This window comes from Salmo salar, chromosome 02, assembly GCF_965601325.2.
Source record: "Salmo salar chromosome 02, fSalSal1, whole genome shotgun sequence".
Taxonomy (NCBI): domain Eukaryota; kingdom Metazoa; phylum Chordata; class Actinopteri; order Salmoniformes; family Salmonidae; genus Salmo; species Salmo salar.
In genome coordinates this window covers 36,906,567-36,929,495 of record NC_138292.1, presented here as the reverse complement: position 1 = coordinate 36,929,495, position 22,929 = coordinate 36,906,567, and the positions used below count along the sequence as shown (strand labels likewise).

The 22,929-nt window shown below is 45.0% G+C and overlaps 1 protein-coding gene across 1 annotated transcript in view; it reads left to right on the top strand.

Moving 5' to 3' along the window:
* LOC106581810 (synaptic vesicle glycoprotein 2A) overlaps positions 1 to 22,929 on the top strand; it is a 67,101-nt gene that overhangs the window by 36,920 nt on the left and 7,252 nt on the right. Inside the window, exons 2-9 of the mRNA XM_014164155.3 lie at positions 4,128 to 4,895; positions 19,155 to 19,335; positions 19,856 to 20,010; positions 20,344 to 20,477; positions 20,711 to 20,800; positions 21,223 to 21,330; positions 22,262 to 22,350; positions 22,740 to 22,904. Coding sequence (XP_014019630.2) covers positions 4,289 to 4,895; positions 19,155 to 19,335; positions 19,856 to 20,010; positions 20,344 to 20,477; positions 20,711 to 20,800; positions 21,223 to 21,330; positions 22,262 to 22,350; positions 22,740 to 22,904 — 1,529 coding nt within the window. The 5' untranslated portion in view covers positions 4,128 to 4,288. The remainder of the gene's footprint in view (positions 1 to 4,127; positions 4,896 to 19,154; positions 19,336 to 19,855; positions 20,011 to 20,343; positions 20,478 to 20,710; positions 20,801 to 21,222; positions 21,331 to 22,261; positions 22,351 to 22,739; positions 22,905 to 22,929) is intronic.

Genomic DNA, 22,929 nt, shown 5'->3' with positions numbered 1-22,929 from the left:
CACCAGACACTCACTAGACTACACTAGACCACACTAGATACTCACTAGACCACACTAGACACTCACTAGACCCACACTAGACCACACTAGACACTCACTAGACCCACACTAGACCGCACTAGACCACACTAGATCACTCACTAGACCACACTAGACCACACTAGACACTCACTAGACATACACTAGAACACACTAGACTCACACTAGACCACACTAGACCACACTAGACCCACACTAGACCACACTAGACCACACTAGACACTCACTAGACCACACTAGACACTCACTAGACCACACTAGACACACACTAGACCACACTAGACTCACACTAGACCACACTAGACCACACCTGACCACACTAGACACTCACTAGACCACACTAGACACTCACTAGACCCACACTAGACCACACTAGACACTCACTAGACACTCACTAGACACACACTAGACACACACTAGACAACACTAGACACTCGCTAGACACACACTAGACACTCACTAGACACACACTAGACCACACTAGACACTCACTAGACACTCACTAGACACACACTAGACACTCACTAGACACGCACTAGACCACATTAGACACTCACTAGACAGACACTAGACCACACTAGACACACACTAGACCACACTAGACACTCACTAGACCACACTAGACCACACTAGATACCCACTAGACCACACTAGACCACACTAGACACTCACTAGACCCACACTAGACCACACTAGACACTCACTAGACACTCACTAGACCACACTAGACACTCACTAGACACACACTAAACACACACTAGACCACACTAGACACTCACTAGACACACACTAGACAACACTAGACCACACTAGACACACACTAGACCACACTAGACACTCACTAGACCACACTAGACACACATTAGACCACACTAGACCACACTAGACAACACTAGACCACACTAGACTAACACTAGACCACACTAGACCACACCAGACACACACTAGACCACACTAGATACTCACTAGACCACACTAGACAATCACTAGACCACACTAGACACTCACTAGACACACACTAGACACTCACTAGACCACACTAGACCACACTAGACCACACTAGACACTCACTAGACCACACTAGACAATCACTAGACCACACTAGACACACACTAGACCATACTAGACTCACACTAGACCACACTAGACCACACTAGGCACACACTAGACCACACTAGACTCACACTAGACCACACTAGACACACACTAGACCACACTAGACTCACACTAGACCACACTAGACAGACACTAGAACACACTAGACACACACTAGACCACACTAGACCACACTAGACACTCACTAGACCCACACTAGACCACACTAGACCACACTAGACCACACTAGACACTCACTAGACCCACACTAGACCACACTAGACACTCACTAGACCACACTAGACCACACTAGACACTCACTAGACCACACTAGACCACACTAGACCACACTAGACTCACACTAGACCACACTAGACCACACTAGACCACACTAGACACTCACTAGACCACACTAGACACTCACTAGACACACACTAGACCACATTAGACACTCACTAGACACACACTAGACAACACTAGACCACACTAGACACACACTAGACCACACTAGACACTCACTAGACCACACTAGACACACATTAGACCACACTAGACCACACTAGACCACACTAGACCACACTAGACTAACACTAGACCACACTAGACCACACCAGACACACACTAGACCACACTAGATACTCACTAGACCACACTAGACACTCACTAGACCCACACTAGACCAAACTAGACCACACTAGACCACACTAGACACACATTAGACCACACCAGACACACACTAGACCACACTAGACACACATTAGACCACACCAGACACTCACTAGACTACACTAGACCACACTAGATACTCACTAGACCACACTAGACACTCACTAGACACTTACTAGACCACACTAGACCACACTAGACACTCACTAGACCACACTAGATACTTACTAGACTACACTAGACCACACTAGACACTCACTAGACCTCACTAGACACTTACTAGACCACACTAGACCACACTAGACACTCACTAGACCACACTAGATACTCACTAGACACTCACTAGACCACACTAGACCACACTAGACCACACTAGACACTTACTAGACCACACTAGACCACACTAGACACTCACTAGACTACACTAGACCACACTAGACACTTACTAGACCACACTAGACCACACTACACACTTACTAGACCACACTAGACCACACTAGACACTCACTAGACCACACTAGACACTTACTAGACCACACTAGACCACACTACACACTTACTAGACCACACTAGACCACACTAGACCACACTAGACACTCTCTAGACCACACTAGACACTCACTAGACCACACTAGACACTCACTAGACTACACTAGACCACACTAGACACTCACTAGACCCACACTAGACCACACTAGACACTCACTAGACCACACTAGACACTCACTAGACTACACTAGACCACACTAGACCACACTAGACCACACTAGACCACACTAGTCCACACTAGTCACTCACTAGACTACACTAGACCACACTAGACACTTACTATACCACAATAGACACTCACTAGACCACACTAGACACTCACTAGACCACACTAGACCACACTAGACCACACTAGACTACACTAGACCACACTAGACACTTACTAGACCACACTAGACCACACTAGACACACACTAGACCACACTAGACACGCACTAGACCCACACTAGACCACACTAGACACTCACTAGACCACACTAGACCACACTAGACCACACTAGACCCACTAGACCCACTAGACCACACTAGACACTTACTAGACCACACTAGACACTCACTAGACCACACTAGACACTCACTAGACCCACACTAGACCACACTAGACACTCACTAGACCACACTAGACACACACTAGACCACACTAGACACACACTAGACCACACTAGACCAAACTAGACACTCACTAGACACACACTAGACCACACTAGACACTCACTAGACACACACTAGACCATACTAGACACTCACTAGACCACACTAGACACACACTAGACACTCACTAGACACACACTAGACCACACTAGACCACACTAGACACTCACTAGACACACACTAGGGAAACTTAGAAAACATTATTTCCACATCAGTTCACTGAATACCACAAGATGATTTTTAATTTGATATAGCTGAAGGACTAAGCTATCTCCCAACAGAAACTGGTAGTGTTACCTAATTGCCTACAGTTGCTCATCAGATTAATGCATTTGTCTGCTAGACATGTAGGCTTACATCACCCCATTCTCCAGATTGTCAGACAGGAAATACTAATGTATCTTTGTAGACTTCCTGGGAACAAATGTAATTGCAGTGCTCCTAACTGGGCCGTCAGTGTCGCGGTATGTTCCCTTGAAGGTTTGATTCAAGCCGAGAGCCATTGGAAATGCCATGCTGTGACTTGTGGATGGGCTGGGAGAGAGCTATGAGATAACTGGTGCTCAATCAATGCAGGCCACTGAGGTAGAACAGGAGCTCTTCTGTCATTTTCTACTTAAAGCTGTCATTTCCACTTATTAAGGACATTACATTGGGTCAGATAAGGTGGGCTGACTGGGCTCAGCCATAGGAATAAGGCCATTTGTTGAGAATCATGAATACAGGTATTGAGAACCTCCATGCGGTTACTGGCTTCACTTGAGTTTGGCTTTCTGTGGCATGTGCAGCACAGGAGGCAGGACGGATCATAATAATGGCTGGAATGGAGGAAATGGAATGGTGTCAAACACGTGTTTGATGTGTTCGATACCGTTCCATTTATTCCGTTCAAGCCATTACTATGAGCCCGTCCTCCCAATTAAGGTGCCACCGGCCATCTGTCAAGTACAGACGCAGGTGTATACTCTTATGAAAATTACAACAGTATGGAAACACCATAGTTTGTATTTCTTGATTGAAAGTTGGAGTGAGAATGAGTGAGAATTGTGATGGACAGTTGATGCTGCGTAGTTTCTTTCCACAGTGTTGGAGGTGCCGTTCTGACACAGTCCTCTCTTTCATTCCAGCTCTCAATTTGGAGGAAAATATTCTGTCTGTAGCTGATAAAGGAGCTGTCCGTGGCGCTGAATTCCAGATCCACAGATATCCCCAGTGCACACCCATGCCCTTGTGCCACTCCTGATATCTCCCGTTCCTAGCAGCAACCAACCTCACCGCCAGAGCCAAGATGGATGACGGCTACGGACGAGACGGACGGCAGGACTTCATCCGCGGCGCCAAAGACATCGCTAAGGTGGTGAAGAAGCAGGCGGGCAAGAAGGTGGGCCGCAGTGTGGACAAAATGGCCGACGAGTACACCAAGCGCTCATACAAGCGCTTCGAGGAAGAGGACGATGATGACGACTACCCCGTTCAGCAGAGCCAAGATGGCGACGGCTACTACCGCAACGACAGCCGGGCCAACGACGACGAGGGTGGCCACAGCGACTCCACGGAAGGTCACGACGAAGACGATGAGATCTACGAGGGCGAGTACCAGGGGATCCCCCGGGCGGATTCCGGCAAAACGGGTCCGGTGGACGGGATGGCCCCCCAAGCTCAGATCAGGGACCTGGCCCAGTTCGAGGCGGAGAGGAGGAAGGATCAGGAGGAGCTGGCCCAGCAGTACGAGACCATCCTGCAGGAGTGTGGCCATGGGAAGTTCCAGTGGACGCTGTACTTTGTGCTGGGGCTGGCCCTCATGGCAGACGGTGTGGAGATCTTCGTGGTGGGCTTTGTGCTGCCCAGCGCAGAGAAGGACATGTGTCTGTCAGAGGAAAGCAAGGGCATGTTGGGTAAGATGCTAATGGCCAGCCTAATATTGATTATTCTAACTGTATTACTCTATCTCTATTCTGGTTCCCTTATTCCTCTTTCCCACCTTGTTTATTCGCTCTTTAGCCCTCACTCTCTTTTTCCCTCTCACTCTCTTTTTCCCTCTCACTCTCTTTAGTCCTCTAACTCTCTTTAGCTCTCTCACTCTATTTATCCCTCTCACTCTATTTAGTGCTCTCACTCTATTTAGTGCTCTCACTCTCTTTAGCACGCTCACTCTCTTTAGCACGCTCACTCTCTTTATCCCTCTCACTCTATTTAGACCTCTCACTCTCTTTAGTCCTCTCAGTCTATTTCGTCCTCTCACTCTCTTTATCCCTGTCACTATCTTTAGTCCTCTCACTCTATTTAGTCCCTCTCACTCTCTTTAGCCCTCTCACTCTCTTTAGTCCTCTCACTCTATTTAGTCCTCTCACTCTCTTTAGCCCTCTCACTCTCTTTAGTCCTCTCACTCTATTTAGCCCTCTCACTCTCTTTAGCCCTCTCACTCTCTTTAGCCCTCTCACTCTATTTAGTCCTCTCACTCTATTTAGCATGCTCACTCTCTTTTTCCCTCTCACTCTATTTAGACCTCTCACTCTCTTTAGTCCTCTCACTCTATTTAGTCCTCTCACTCTCTTTACCCCTCTCACTCTCTTTAGCCCTCTCGCTCTATTTCGTCCTCTCACTCTCTTTATCCCTCTCACTATCTTTAGCCCTCTCACTATCTTTAGCCCTCTCACTCTATTTAGCCCTCTCACTCTATTTAGTCCTCTCACTCTATTTAGTCCTCTCACTCTCTTTAGTCCTCTCACTCTCTTTAGCCCTCTCACTCTCTTAGTCCTCTCACTCTCTTTATCCCTCTCACTCTATTTAGCCCACTCACTCTCTTAGGCCTCTCACTCTCTTTAGCCCTCTCACTCTCTTTAGCCCTCTCACTTTATTTATCCTTCTCACTCTATTTAGTCCTCTCACTCTATTTACTCCTCTCACTCTATTTATCCCCCTCACTCTATTTAGTCCTCTCACTCTATTTAGCCCTCTCACTCTATTTAGTCCTCTCACTCTATTTAGCCCTCTCACTCTATTTAGTCCTCTCACTCTATTTAGTCCTCTCACTCTATTTAGTCCTCTCACTCTATTTAGTCCTCTCACGGTCTTTATCAGTTTTTGTCTGCATGTCTTTATTCCCTACAAAAGCAAGCTTGAGTTCAAAGAGGTAGCTTAATCAAGGGATTCTTCGGGATTTTGGCAATGAGGCATGCATGCTAGTAGATACCCATAGACTTCCAGTCATTGCGCTAACACTAGTTAGCATTGGCTCGAGAAACTATCTCTAATGTCCTTCATACCGGGCTCCCGAGTGGCGCAGTGGTCTAGGGCATTGCATCTCAGTGCAAGAGGCATCGCTACAGTCCCTGGTTTGATTCCAGGCTGTATCACATCCGGCCGTGATTGGGATTCCCATAGAGCGGTGCACAGTTGTCCGGGTTTGGCCGGGGCAGGCCGTCATTGTAAATAAGAATTTGTTCTTAACTTCTTATAACCTTCTTATATCCTCACCTATAATAAAATATATAGCACTCTCAAGAAAAACAATTTCAGAAGATGTATTCGGCAAACGAGACATAAAAATAGTATCCAGAAATTAATCTGATGCTGGGGAAGTAGATAAAGGGCCGCATTGCCAAAATCCTGAAGTATCACTTTAATATAAAATGTTCCCCATGCCACATTTTCCCCATACTCTTATTATTTTAACACACTTTATATGGGTTTACAGTATCTAAAGGCCTTTAGGATTCACTGCCCATGTAACTACTGAACGCCCCCTTTAATTCTCAAACCATCTCTGAAATCCAAGCCAAATCCAAGCCAAATCCTATACATGCTTTGGTTCAGGTGTTTTATAGCAGAATATACTGCACACTGGAGACCATAGCATAGGCCCATTAAGAGAATGGTGTGTGCAGTGTGAAGCTACTCATGTGACCATTTCCCTTCCTGGGGGACAATGTCCATTCCATGCCTAACACACCATCTGTCTTTGGCCATTCAGCAAGGACACAATGAACGAGGGCTATGGTCCTAACACATTCAACTCATTCTCCATTTGTACTGGCAGGCTGTGTTGTGCATGTTGTTTTTTATCGATTCGTTTTGTTTGTCTTGTTGCTTTTTGTTTGATGTGGGGAGTGAGGTAAGCGTATTGAATGGCGTGTTCGAAGGGTCATGTTTTTATAGCATAGCAGAATTGAGAATGGATTCAAACAACCTCTCTCCATCACCATTACGTTCTCCTCTATTGTTGTTCGGCCAAAAGTCATACTGATCCATATTGATTATTTTGCCAATGGCAGTTTTTGCTCATATTTAGATTGATTCAGTGAATGATCACATACACTCCACATAACACTGACATAGAGATGACTCATTTGACATCCAGTCATGCATGTGTGGGTTGTTTTCTAGTCGACATATGGCATGTGTGCATGCTTTCGTATGTAATGGATGTGTAGGTATGGACCCAGCAGCGACACTCCCCCGCATGTGCTCTGGCAGACGAATATGTTTGTGTTTGTGTCTGTGTGAACTGTATGTGTGGTCTCTGGCTGAAGACTGGCTTGCATGTGTATCTCTCTCGCCCTCTCTCGCTCTCTCTCTCTCTCTGTGTCCCTCACTGGGTCTCTGTACGTGCTGTGTTGGGGGAGCCAGTATGGAAACAAGGCCCTTGGTCTCTCCCCTGTTACACAACATGCCTGACTCATGCTGGAGTGCTTCACTCATGTATGCCGCTGTGCCGCCCATGGGTCCTAGTGTCCTCGCTGTTCCCTCCTCCCTGCCTGCCATTGTGTTACCCTGCCTGCCATTGTATTAGTAGTCAGAATAGACCGCTGTTAGTGTTGTCAAGGAGCCAGTCTCTTTAACCTGACGCACCCTGGCGGAACCACACAGTGTGTGTGTGTGTGTGTGTGTGTGTGTGTGTGTGTGTGTGTGTGTGTGTGTGTGTGTGTGTGTGTGTGTGTGTGTGTGTGTGTGTGTGTGTGTGTGTGTGTGTGTGTGTGTGTGTGTGGGCGATAATGACCATAATATATCCATCCCTGGTGCACCCGTCCAGCAGCAGTAAGCATCCACAATAGAGGTGAATTTGGAAATCGTGACACTGTGCTTGGAACATCCATTTTTTCACGAAAGACAGAAAGGTACATAGCTACAGATGCATTGTTACATTTCTCTTTGTAGAACGCAAATGGAGAATCTTTGGTTGCCATTTTGCAATAGTACTGTCTGCCGCTCAACAAGAGATTTCTGGGGAACTGCTGGAGATGTAGCTGTACGATGTCACTGTCAGACAGATTTAACACAGTTGAGCAGATGCACTTCATTTCTACTGACAAGCAATATCAAGACTCCATTTTCTAAAATGATACCATTGTGTCTTGTTGACAGTGTGGTTATATTCAAACCGCTAGTCATGGTGCCTTTTCTCTTTACCGTGGTGATGTTTTCAAGGTGGATGTAAACTTAGCCATAACCTTGGGAAAATTCACATTGTCCCCTTTGGTCTTTTCGTTGTGTGCTTGTCTCTTGTTTTCAGATAGCTCGGCTGGTAGCCCTGAGGGTAAAGAGAACCTTTCTCTCCCGGTGTCTCCTTGGCCTATAGATAAACATGGCAGAGATGGAAGGAGGGAGAGAGGGATGATTAAAAAAGGGCTAGACCGTGACAGCAGAGCAGAGGTGTGTGTCTGTTTTACTCAGCAAAGCAAGGAGGAACATGGTTAGCATTTAAGGAACTGTGATGGCAGTGTGTTAGCATATTAGCAATGGAAGATGTAGAGCTTTTTAGCAAGGGAGGTCATGTTAGCATTTAGTGATGCGTGATGGATGTAGTAGTGTATTAGAAAACGATCTTAGCATTGGTAGTATTATATTAGCATTTGGGATATTTTAGGGAACAGAATGTCCTATGTTCAGTGTGCAACATCAGCATTTTAACAATGTACAGCAAAGTATGAAGCATTTTAGCTTTGGCATAGAAACAGTAACACCATGGTAGATTTATACTGCTTTTTTACATGAGGGGACAGAATTTGTGAGAGCAGTAGCATTTTGACTGTAATGGTGATGGTCAACTAAATCAACTGGCACAATGCTCTCTACTCTATGAAGGATCCTCTGCCCCAGGCTCACTCAAAAAAGCCCTGTGCGCTCTCGCAGAAAGGGGAAAATGGCTATTAATAGCACCCACAATGAGTATCCTACCAGATATTCAGGTCCCCTTCAACTGTGAGAAAGTAAACTGTGTATGACTGCATTGTAATGCCATAATTTGGGTCTATTACCGGTGATTGGAACAGAAATGCAATCGTCTCATTCTTACAAATGCTATTACATTCATGTTATATGGTATGCACTTTGCTATCATCAGAATCACATGGAATCAATAACAATCTATGTACATTAAAGCTGCTTTTCATCATCAGTAAATAGGTGAATCTCTCTCTCTCTCTCACACACACACACACACACACACACACACACACACACACACACACACACACACACACACACACACACACACACACACACACACACACACACACTCCTCCATAGCCCTGCAGCCTCAGTGAGCTCTGTCACCGCGCTGCAGCTCACAGATTGTGGACTCCCTCCTCTCATCACTCTCTCTCTTCTCCTCCTCTCCCCTCCCCACATCCTATTTTCTCTTTTGAATCATGTGGAGCTCAGCTGTCTGGAAGGCTCCTCCCTACCTCTCTCTCTCTCCCATCTTTCTCTCTCTCTCTCTAACTGCCTCCCATGGGAGTCTCCCCTACTGTTTCCGTGATCCTTGGGTACAGTAAACAGATTCAACTTTGGTTAACAACAGCACTCAGAGTTGGCAGAATGATAACAGACCACCATTGGATGCAAGCCGGAACTACAGAATGAATATTGTAACAAACTCACTCAATTATGCATGAATGAAAAATAAACATTAGCGATGTTTATGAGTGCTACTTTAGGCTACTGTATGTTTCATCATGGGATCCGTAGCCAATATGCCACAATTTGTAAAATGCCTAATATGAAGTATGGAAGGGGTATCATGGCAGAATTCACAAGCCATCTGTGAATATCTCCTCAACTATAGCATTTGTTTTGGTGAGTGTGGATATTTTATACAGTTGCCATTGGCAACCATTATTTTAAAATTGCAAATCATTTATTTTGTCAGGTCTTCTATTTTAGACCTGTTGGCATTTTTAATATTCTCCCGCTGTATTAGTAATAAAAGGCCTGTAGATGTATTTTTCAGGCTGTGTCAGACTGACTCAATTCACCAGGAACAATCTCTCACAACATTAAAAGATAAAGCATTTATCACACCCTATGTGATTTCCTCTGTGGATGGGCTATTGCATTCCGGCCAGTCCCTGGGATGTGCTGCTGACTGTGGCTGCGATAGCCTTGGTGGCTAACTTGACGACAGAAATACAGATACAGAGATTGAGGCTACTTTTGACCAGGGCCCTATGACCAAAGCCCTAATGGCCCTGGTCAAAATAAGTGCACTATACAGGAAGTAGGATACCATTTGGGAAGCACTGAGCGATACAGAGAGCGCTAGGGTAGATTGAGGATCAGCACAACAGACAGCTCCCCCAGCAGAGCTCTGCTCCCCCTATAGGCCAGGGAAGAGAGGGAGCGAGGCACAGACACCCAGGCCACTGGCTGCCACTGCTACTGCATTGCGGCGATGGCTTTCAAGCTCAGTCATCATCACCAGCTCCCTCCTGCCGCTCAGGCCTATTGTTAAGGCGGGGGACACACATCGGCGTTGACAGCTGGCTCTCTACACCGTCGCTGCACACACAGAGATAGAGAGGTCTCGTACACACCTCCTAGCAAGAGGAAGAAAGTCACCTTCACACACACACACACACACACACACACACACACACACACACACACACACACACACACACACACACACACACACACACACACACACACACACACACACACACACACACACACACGCACACACACAGCTGAAGGGGAAGGCGGTGGGACACACAACATCACACAGGTCTCTTTCTCACCAACAACACAGTGCTTCTGTACTGTTAGCCTTGGTACCATGAAAGCGCTATTTCAACATTAGCCAGCACTGACCCTGCATTGGGCCCATAGTGTGTTATTATCTGCCAGGCCAACACTGGCTGTGCTACTTAGCAACATTAGGGCTGTGTTACTGTTCTATTGTGATTTGGTGAGTTCAAAATGGCTGCCATCCGTCATCCTCATACAATGTACAGCTAAAGCACTTTGAGACATAGTGAGAATGCTATATGTCTTAAATTCATTCTCAGTGACATGGTAAGTCCAATAACCATTAAAACATGATCATGAGAGAGAGAGACAGAGACAGACTAGCTTTGTTCTCGCCAACAGGCTGGTGTGTGTGAGTCATCGTGTTGGTGTATTTACACCACTGAGGTATAAAAAGAACTTGAGACTGTATGTCTGTGGTATACACACATACTACAGACATACAGTACACACATACTACAGACATACAGTACACACATACTACAGACATACAGTACACACAAGCGGGTCTGCATTGATGTCTGTGGTATGTGTGTTCACACTTGTGCTTGTGAGAAAGCGATTAAGAGTGTTGGGCCAGTTACTGAAAAGGTCGCTGGTTTGAGTCCCCTAGATGACTAGGTGAAAAATCTGTCCAGGTGCCCTTGAGCAAGGCACTTAGCCCTAATTGCTCCTGTAAGTCGCTCTGGATAAGAGCATCTGCTAAATGACTAAAATGTAAAAAGAAGGAGAATCCTTTAGCAGATCTCACTCACCAGTGACTTACATTGGATTTGCTTATGTTATGTAGGAGTGTGTGTGGATGTCTTCAAATATAATTTTTATATACAGTACCAATCAAAAGTTTGGACACACCTACTCATTCAAGGGATTTCATTTACTATTTTCTACATTATAGGATATTAGTGAAGACATTACAATTATGAAATAACACATATGGAATCATGTAGTAACCAAAAAAGTGTTAAACAAGTTAAAATATATTTTAGATTTTAGATTCTTCAAAGTAGCCACCTTTTGCCTTGATGACAGCTTTGCACACTCTTGGCATTCTCTCAACCAGCTTCATGAGGAATGCTTTTCCAATAGTCTTGAAGGCATTCCCACATATGTTGAGCACTTGTTGGCTGCTTTTCCTTCACTCTGCGGTCTAACTCATCCCAAACCATCTCAGTTGGGTTGAGGTCAGGTGATTGTGGAGGGCAGGTCATCTGATGCAGCACTCCATCACTCTCCTTCTTGGTCAAATAGCCCTTACACAGCCTGGAGGTGTGTTGGGTCATTGTCCTGTTGAAAAACAAATGATAGTCCCACTAAGTGCAAACCAGATGGGATGGCGTATCGCTGCACATTGCTGTGGTAGCCATGCTGTAAAATTGTGCATTGAATTCTAAATAAATTACAGACAGTGTCACCAACAAAGCACCCACACACCATCACACCTCCTCCTCTATGCTTCACGGTGGGAACCACACATGCGGAGATCATCCATTCACCTATTCTGTATTTCACAAAGACACGGAGGTTGGAATCAACAATCTCAGATTTGGATTCATCAGACCAAAGGACAGATTTCTACCGGTCTAATGTCCATTGCTCGTGTTTCTTGGCCCAAACAAGTCTCTTCTAATTATTAGTTTCCTTTAGTGGTGGTTTCTTTGCAGCAATTCAACCATGAAGGACTGATTCACGCAGTCTCCTCTGAACAGATGTGAGATGTGTCTGTTACTTGAACTCTGTGAAGCATTTATTTGGAAGGAAAGAAATTCAACAAATGAACTTTTATCAAGGTACACGTGTTAATTGAAATGCATTCCAGGTGACTACCACATGAAGCTGAAACTAACCCTGATTCAGCTGACCATCCTACTCATGCTAGATTACGGAGACATCATTTATAGATAAGCAGGTAAGGGTGCTCTCGAGCGGCTAGATGTTCTTTACCATTCGGCCATCAGATTTGCCACCAATGCTCCTTATAGGACACATCACTGCACTCTATACTCCTCTGTAAACTGGTCATCTCTGTATACCTGTCGCAAGACCCACTGGTTGATGCTTATTTATAAAACCCTCTTTGACCTCACTCCCCCCTATCTGAGATATCTACTGCAGCCCTCATCCTCCACATACAACACCCGTTCTGCCAGTCACATTCTGTTAAAGGTCCCCAAAGCACACAAATCCCTGGGTCGCTCCTCTTTTCAGTTCGCTGCAGCTAGTGACTGGAACGATCTGCAACAAACACTCAAATTCGACAGTTTTATCTCAATATCTTCATTCAAAGACTAAATCATGGACACTCTTACTGACAGTTGTGGCTGCTTTGCGTGATGTATTGTTGTCTCTACCTTCTTGCCCTTTGTGCTGTTGTCTGCGCCCAATAATGTTTGTACCATGCTTTGTGCTGCTACCATATTGTGTTTCTACCATGTTGTTGTTATGTTGTGTTGCTACCATGCTGTGTTGTCATGTGTTGCTGCCTTACTATGTTGTAGGTCTCTCTTTATGTAGTGTTGTGTTGTCTCTATTGTCGTGATGTCTCTTATTTATATTGTATTTATTTTTTATTTTTAATCCCAGACCCCAGTCCCCGCAGGAGGCCTTTTGCCTTTTGGTAGGCCATCATTGTAAATAAGAATTTGTTCTTAACTGACTTGCCTATTTAAATAAAGGTTAAATACATTTTTTATAAAAAGCTGGTTGAGAGAATGCCAAGAGTGTGCAACGCTGTCATCAAGTGAAAGGGTGGTTACATATATTTTGATTTGTTTAACACTTTTTTGGTTTCTAAATTATTCCATATGTGTTATTTCATAGTTTTGATGTCTTCACTATTACTCTACAATGTAGAAAATAGTAAAAATAAAGAAAAACCCTGGAATGAGTAGGTGTGTCCAAACTTTTGACTGGTACTGTGCAGTCGTGGCCAAACGTTTTGAGAATGACATAAATATTAATTTTCACAAAGTCTGCTGCCTCAGTTTGTATGATGGCAATTTGCATATACTCCAGAATGTTATGAAGAGTGATCAGATGAATTGCGATTAATTGCAAAGTCCCTATTTGCCATGCAAATGAACTGAATCCCCAAAAAACATTTCCACTGCATTTCGGCCCTGCCACAAAAGGACCAGCTGACATCATGTCAGTGATTCTCTCGTTAACACAGGTGTGAGTGTTGACGAGGACAAGGCTGGAGATCACTCTGTCATGCTGATTGAGTTCGAATAACAGACTGGACGCTTCAAAAGGAGGGTGGTGCTTGGAATCATTGTTCTTCCTCTGTCAACCATGGTTACCTGCAAGGAAACATGTGCCGTCATAATTGCTTTGCACAAAAAGGGCTTCACAGGCAAGGATATTACTGCCAGTAAGATTGCACCTAAATCAACCATTTATCGGATCATCAAGAACTCAAGGAGAGCGCTACCATCAGTCCTGTGTCATGCCAACAGTAAAGCATCCTGAGACCATTCATGTGCGGGGTTGCTTCTCAGCCAAGGGAGTAGGCTCACTCAAAATGTTGCCTAAGACCAGCCATGAATAAAGAATGGTACCAACACATCCTCCGAGAGCAACTTCTCTCAACCATCCAGGAACAGTTTGGTGATGAAGAATGCCTTTTCCAGCATGATGGAGCACCTTGCCATAAGGGAAAAATTGATAACTAAGTGGCTCGGGGAACAAAACATCGATATTTTGGGTCCATGGCCAGGAAACTTCCCAGACCTTAATCCCATTGAGAACTTGTGGTCAATCCTCAAGAGGCGGGTGGACAAACAAAAACCCACAAATTCTGACCAACTCCAACCATTGATTATGCAAGAATGGGCTGCCATCAGTCAGGATGTGGCCCAGAAGTTAATTGACAGCATGTCAGGGCAGATTGCAGAGGTCTTGAAAAAGAAGGGTCATCACTGCAAATATTGACTCTTTGCATCAACTTCGTGAAATTGTCAATAAAAGCCTTATGAAATGCGTGTAATTATTCCTTCAGTATTCCATAGTAACATCTGACAAAAATATCTAAAGACACTGAAGCAGCAAACTTTGTGGAAATTAATATTTGTGTCATTCTCAAAACTTTTGGCCACGACTATACAGGGGGGGTACCGAAACAGAGTCAATGTGCAGGGGCACTGGTTATTTGAGGTAGTATATAAATGTAGTTAGATTTATTAAAGTGACTATGCATAGATGTCAACAGAGAGTAGCAGTGGTGTAAAGGGGGGGGGGGGGGGGCACTGCAAGTAGTCTGGGTTGCCATTTGACTAGATGTTCAGGAGTCTTATGTCTTGGGGGTAGAAGCTGTTTAGAAGCTTCTTGGACCTAGACTTGGCGCTCCGGTACTGCTGGCCGTGCGGTAGTAGAGAGAACAGTCTATGACTAGCGTGGCTGGAGTCTTTGACAATTTTTAGGGCCTTCCTCTGACACCGCCTGGTAGAGAGGTCCTGGATGCTAGGAAGCTTGGCCCAGTAATGTACTGGGCCATTAGCACTACCCTCTGTAGTGCCTTGCGGTCGGAGCAGAGCAGTTGCCATACCAGGCAGTGATGCAACCAGTCAGGATGCTCTCGATGGTGCAGCTGTAGAACCTTTTGAGGATCTGAGGACCCATGCCAAATCTTTTCAGTCTCCTTCGGGGGAATAGGTTTTGTCGTGCGCGCTTCACGACTGTCATGGGGTGCTTGGACCATGTTATTTTGTTGGTGATGTGGACACCAAGGAACTTGAAGCTCTCAACCTGCTCCACTGCAGCCCTGTCGATGATAATGGGGGAGTGCTCAGTCCTCTTTTTCCTGTAGTCCACAATCATCTCCTTTGTCTTGATCACGTTGAGGGAGAGGTTGGTGTCCTGGCACCACACGGCCAGGTCTCTGACCTCCTCGCTATAGGCTGCCTCGTTGTTGTCGGTGATCAGGCCTACCACTGTTGTGTCAAGCCAATGACTGATGTGGTGTACTACTGACTCAATGCCATCGGAGGAATCCTGGAGCATATTCCAGTCTGTGCTAGCAAAATAGTCCTGTAGCTTAGCTTCTGCTTCATCTGACCACTTTTTTATTCATCTAGTCATTGGTGCTTCCTGCTTTAATTTTTGCTTGTAAGCAGGAATCAGGAGGATGGAATTATGGTCAGATTTGCCAAATGGAGGGCGAGGGAGAGCTTTGTATGCATCTCTGCGTGTGGAGTATAGGTGGTCCAGAGTTCTTTCCCCTCTGGTTGCACATTTAACATGCTGATAGAAATTTGGTAAAACTGATTTAAGTTTCCCTGCATTAAAGTCCCCGGCTACTAGGAGCGCCGCCTCTGGGTGAGCGTTTTCTTGTTTGCTTATGGCGGAATACAACTCATTCAATTCTATCTTAGTGCCAGCCTCGGACTGTGGTGGTATGTAAACAGCTACAAAGAATATAGATGAAAACTCTATATAGATGAAACACCCATTCAGGTGTAGGATCTTAATTTGAACCAGTTTTCTGTGGCATCCTGCAGCAATAGGAAAAGTGAATTATTATGTGGATTATAATGAATGCACATTTTTGTAGGGGTTGATACATTTTAAGGAAGGGAAAATCAAGTCTGAAAGTCTTTTAAAGTGGAAAATGAAATTCTAATCTACGAGTTTTTTCCCCCTGCAAAGTTCTCCTACAACAGGGCGATCGAATTAAGATCCTACACCTGTATTCTGAGACGCTTGACACATATGTCCCATGATGTATAATAATGTTAAAAGTATACAACATTCTTTAATACATTTTTGTGGTAGAAGAAGCAATTGTATATCTGTCCGATGAGACTGTCTAGTTAGCTAGATTAAGGATTGCTTGGAACTCTATCAAGAGCTAAACAGAATGAAATGTCAATGAATGTATTGATCCATACAATAGAATACAATGAAAGGAACAGGCTTGGAACCTCTAACCCTGGCAATTTGCCTGGCAAACTATTGGGTACACTCGCAATGGCTGCCTGGTATTGTGATGCAATCATTTCCATGGAAATGTCCCTTTTTCAGGACCCTGTCTTTCAAAGGTAATTCATAATAATCCGAATAAATTCACAGATCTTCATTGTAAAGGGTTTTAACACTGTTTCCCATGATTGTTCAATGAACCATAAACAATTAATGAACATGCACCTGTGGAATGGTCGTTAAGACACTAACAGTTTACAGACGGTAGGCAATTAGGGTCACAGTTATGAAAACTTAGGACACTAAAAAGGCCTTTCTACTGACTCTGAAAAACACCAAAAGAAATATGCCCAGGGTCCCTGCTCATCTGCGTGGATGTGCCTTAGGCATGCTGCAAGGAGGCATGAGGACTGCAGATGTGGCCAGGGCAATAAATTGCAATGTCCGTACTGTGAGACACCGAAGACAGCACTACAGGGAAACAGGACGGACAGCTGATCATCCTCGCTGTGGCAGACCACGTGTAACAACACCTGCACAGGATCGGTACATCCGAACATCACACCTGCGGGACAGGTACAGGATGGCAATAACAACTGCCCGAGTTACACCAGTAATGCACAATCCCTCCATCAGTGCTCAGACTGTCCACAATAGGCTGAGAGAGGCTGGACTGAGGGCTTGTAGGCCTGTTGTAAGGCAGGTCCTCATCAGACATCACCGGCAACAACATTGACTATGGGCACCAACCCACCGTCGCTGGACCAGACAGGATTGGCAAAAAGTGCTCTTCACTGACGAGTTATGGTTTTGTCTCACCAGGGGTGATGGTCGGATTCACGTTTATCGTCGAAGGAATGAGCATTACATCGAGGCCTGTACTCTGGAGCGGGATCGATTTGGAGGTGGAGGGTCCGTCATGGTCTGGGGCGGTGTGTCACAGCGTCATCGGACTGAGTTTGTTGTCATTGCAGGCAATCTCAACACTGTGCGTTACAGGGAAGACATCCTCCTTCCTCATGTGGTACCCTTCCTGCAGGCTCATCCTGACATGACCCTCCAGCATGACAATGCCACCTGCCATACTGCTCGTTCTGTGTGTGATTTCCTGCAAGACAGGAATGCCAGTGTTCTGCCATGGCCAACGAAGAGCCTGGATCTCAATCCCATTGAGCACGTCTGGGACCTGTTGGATCGGAGGGTGAGGACTAGGGCCATTTCCCCCAGAAATGTCTGGGAACTTGCAGGTGCCTTGGTGGAAGAGTGGGGAAACATCTCACAGCAATAACTGGCAAATCTGGTGTCGTCCATGAGGAGGAGATGCACTGCAGTACTTAATGCAGCTGGTGGCCACACCAGAGACTGACTGTTACTTTTGATTTTGACCCTCCCTTTGTTCAGGGACACATTATTCCATTTCTGTTAGTCACATGTCTGTGGAACTTGTTCAGTTTATGTCTCAGTTGTTAAATCTTGTTATGTTCATACAAATATTTACACATGTTAAGTTTGCTGAAAATAAACACAGTTGACAGTGAGAGGACATTTCTTTTTTTAGAGTTTAGAATGTTCATTTACATGATGCTAACTGATGTGGCTCATGCAATGGAATGTATTTTTTGTAATGTCAGTTGAGTTGAGTCAAAAAATCACAGCAGAGATTAATGGGTACACTTCCTGCTTTTACTTCCTGATTTGCTCCTATGGGTACACTCACAATGGCTGTCCGCCCATTACACCATCATTGACTTGAATGGGGACGCCCGTTCTATCCATTCTATTTCTATGATCCATACACTCTTAGAAAAATAGGTGCTATCTAGAATCTAAAGGGGTTCTTTGGCTGTCCCCATAGGAGAACCCTTTGAAAAACCCTTTCTCATTCCGGGTAGAACACTTTTATTTCCAGGTAGAACCCTTTTGAGTTCCATGTAGAACCCTTTACACAGAGGTTTCTACATGGACCCCCAAAATAGTTCTACCTGGAACCAAAAACGGTTCTCCTATGGGGACAGCGGAACCATTTTGGAACCCTTTTTTTATAATAACCCTGATAGGTATTAATAACTGATTTTCTCTTTTCCCTCCTTCTCTCTCCCCCTCCATCCCTATATTCCCTCTCTCCTTTTCTCCTCTTTCTCTCTCTCTCTCCCTTCCTTGTTCTCCTTCCCACTTCCCCACCCCTTCTCTTTCTCTCCCTCTTTCAGGTCTTATTGTGTACCTGGGGATGATGGTGGGGGCCTTCCTGTGGGGCGGCCTGGCCGACCGGATTGGACGGCGACAGACCCTCCTCATCTCCCTCTCCATCAACAGTGTGTTTGCCTTCTTCTCCTCCTTCGTTCAAGGATACAGCTCCTTCCTTTTATGCCGTCTGCTTTCCGGCGTGGGGTAAGGAAGGATGCTGTGTCACACACCCCTTCTCCTCTGAGAACGACTCGGCTATAAATACTAGTGCCAACTGTAAATGATGCTAAAATTAATGTGCCCCACAATGACTCCCAAAGCTGGAAGTCTGTAAGCAATCTCAGCTTGGTTAAATCAACTGGATGAAATGTGTATGAAGCCTATCTATTATTGATGTTGACAATGGTATTGTGCTGGCACAGATTATTTAAATGGTTTAATAGCCCGAAGAGACTCTTTATTACCTCTCTCTCTTTCTCTCTGTCTTTCTTTATTTCTCTCTCTCTCTCTCTCTCTCTCTCTCTCTCTCTCTCTCTCTCTCTCTCTCTCTCTCTCTCTCTCTCTCTCTCCCTCTCTCTCTCTCCCTCTCTCTCTCTCCTCCTCTCTCTCTCTCCCTCTCTCTCTCTCTCTCTCTCTCTCTCTCTCTCTCTCTCTCTCTCCCTCTCTCTCTCTCTCCTCCCTCTCTCTCCTCCCTCTCTCTCCCTCTCTCTCTCCCTCTCTGCAGCATCGGTGGCTCCATCCCCATCGTGTTCTCCTACTACTCTGAGTTCCTGGCCCAGGAGAAGAGAGGAGAGCACCTCAGCTGGCTCTGCATGTTCTGGATGATCGGTGGCATCTACGCCCTCTGCCCATGGCCCTGGGCCATCATCCCCCACTATGGTGAGAAATGTCAATTAACCAATCAACCTACCAGTCAATCAGTCAATGAATCAATCAACAAATCAGTGAGTCGGTTGGGGGGTTGTTCGTCGGTCAATGTTCGTCGGTTCATTTCTACCACCCCAGAGTGAAATTTGGTTTCCAAGCAAAGATTACACATTCTGTACATTTATATACAATTGAATGCACAAGATTTATACACACAGAAACAATCATCATATTCTGTGTTATGCTCCTACCAAACATGGATGCATATGCTTATCGTCCTGTATACTGCTCTCTGGTATGACCCTTGTACCATAGTTCTTCAACCTCTTTATGTCCCTGTTCCAGGCTGGAGTTTCCAGATGGGCTCTGCGTACCAGTTCCACAGCTGGCGTGTGTTTGTGTTGGTGTGTGCCTTCCCCTCTGTGGCAGCCATCTCTGCCCTCACCACAATGCCCGAGAGCCCACGCTTCTTCCTGGAGGTCAGTCCACCAACCACCAATGAAAATATAACAAAAATAATAGTAGCTACCCAAGGCATTGTTTATCATCTTGGGTTTAACTTGGGACTTACTGCTGTGTTTGAATATCACGACACCTACAGTAGCTACCTTCATTATACAGCTGCTGGGATCCTGATTATGCTGACAAATATACTAGAATGAGTTCCTATTTATTTAGCTTTAGACAAATGTGTCTGTCTTGTCTGTTGTAGAATGGGAAACACGATGAGGCTTGGATGATTCTGAAGCAGGTCCATGACACCAACATGAGGGCGAAGGGCTACCCAGAGAGGGTCTTCTCTGTGAGTGACACACACACACACACACACACACACACACACACACACACACACACACACACACACACACACACACACACACACACACACACACACACACACACACACACGCACACACAATACATCCATCCTAAACTACTATCAAGCCCCTATCAGACACATCTAGTCTGTGAAGTGAAGCAGTCTTTTATTCAGAGAAAAGAAATGAGGGGACATTTTTATATTCATTTATCATCTTGCAATTACTGCCGCTGAGCAAACACAGCCTCTCTCATACATTTACAGTGAGGAGGACCCTTGTTCAATTAGCATGAATTAGCTTGAACTTATTAGTTATTTGAGGATGAATTAAGCTTTGATAAAGTTGTTTAGGGAGTAATTATGTTAAGGAAGTTAGTGTGACTGAGTTGTGTTGTTGCTCCTAGGTGACCACCATCAAGACAGTTAAGCAGATGGATGAGCTGGTGGACATGGGAGAGGGCACCGCCTGGTACCAGAGATGGAGGATGAAGCTGGCTGACCTGTTCAACCAGGTAACATACTCTACCTTAACCCGTTCAACCAGGTAACATACTCTACCTTAACCTGTTCAACCAGGTAACATACTCTACCTTAACCTGTTCAACCAGGTAACATACTCTACCTTAACCTGTTCAACCAGTTAACATAGCATCATACTTGTAATGAACAGCTAAACCAGAGACGATTGTAATGTTTCACTTGCTCTCCTAAGGATCTTTGGTCAACTGGGGCTAAATTGAGTGAATACTTTAACAAGAATGGGAGGATTATCCATCCTTCTTCTGCTTCTTCTTCTTCTACATTTTGAATGCTCATCATTGGTCTAACAAAAATGTGTTATGTTCTAGCTCAAACTAAATAGTATCTGTACACCAAAAAAACATGTTTTATTGTCACATACACCAGATAGGTGCAGTGAAATGTGTTGGTTTACAGGGTCAGCCATAGTAGTACAGCTCCCCTGGAGCAAATTAGGGTTTAAGCACCTTGCTCATGGGCAGATCGACACATTTTTCACCTTGTTGGCTCAGGTATTCAAACCAGCGACCTTCAACGCTCTAACCGCTAGGCTACTTTCAGCCTATAGTCTCTCATACCTCCCTGAATAACAATCACCACTGCTATTACTATCAAAGAGAACAGAGAAGGTTCATTTTTATATGCTCTTAACTACAGAATGACAGACTGGAACGATAGTTTGTATATGAGCCCCCGTTGTTTATAAAGTGCCTGTGTGCAGAGATTACCTCGCTATGTTTACTAGCTGTGTTTACGCTTGGCTTGTGTGGAACGTGGAACATTATGTTTATTTAATGCCGTTGTAGATTGTAGAGAGATTTCCTTTGAGATATATTGTTTGTGTGTGTGTGCGTTTGCGTGTGTTTGTCGGTTTGTATGTGTGTGTGTGTGTGTGGGTGTGGGTGTCTGTGAACCTCCCTGTAGGTGTGGGGCAACTTCCTGGCCATATTCTCTCCTGAGTACCGCCGCACCACTCTCATGATGATGGCTGTGTGGTTCTCTATGTCGTTCAGGTAAAGTCAACCTCCCAAAACTGTTTTCAGGTAATATACAGCCAAAGTCAGATCCGCATAGAATGAACTACAGGTATAATAAACAAACTTGACTTCTTGTTTAGATGTTTTGATTATTTGTGTATTAGTATTGTATTTGCGAGGCATTCTGCTCCACTGTTGGAGCTAGAAACATAAGCATTTCACTGCACCTGCTATAACACCTGCAAATGTATGTACGTGACCAATAAACTTTGATTTGATTTTGTCTGACTCAAGTGAAAATGTAGTTTTACATTACTGATATTGATGATGTAGTTAGTGTCCTATCCCTTCTAAGTGGATTATATTAACTGTATCATCATGATCCCTACGTCTGTCTTAACATCCATCTCCCTTCTCTCCCTCAGTTACTATGGGCTGACGGTGTGGTTCCCTGACATGATCAAGTATCTCCAGAAGCAGGAGTACTCCTCGCGCACCAAGGTCTTCATCAAGGAGAAGGTGGAGCACGTCACCTTCAACTTCACCCTGGAGAACCAGGTGCACCGCAACGGAGAGTACTTCAACAACAAGTAGGTCCCCCTTCCCTCTTCCCTC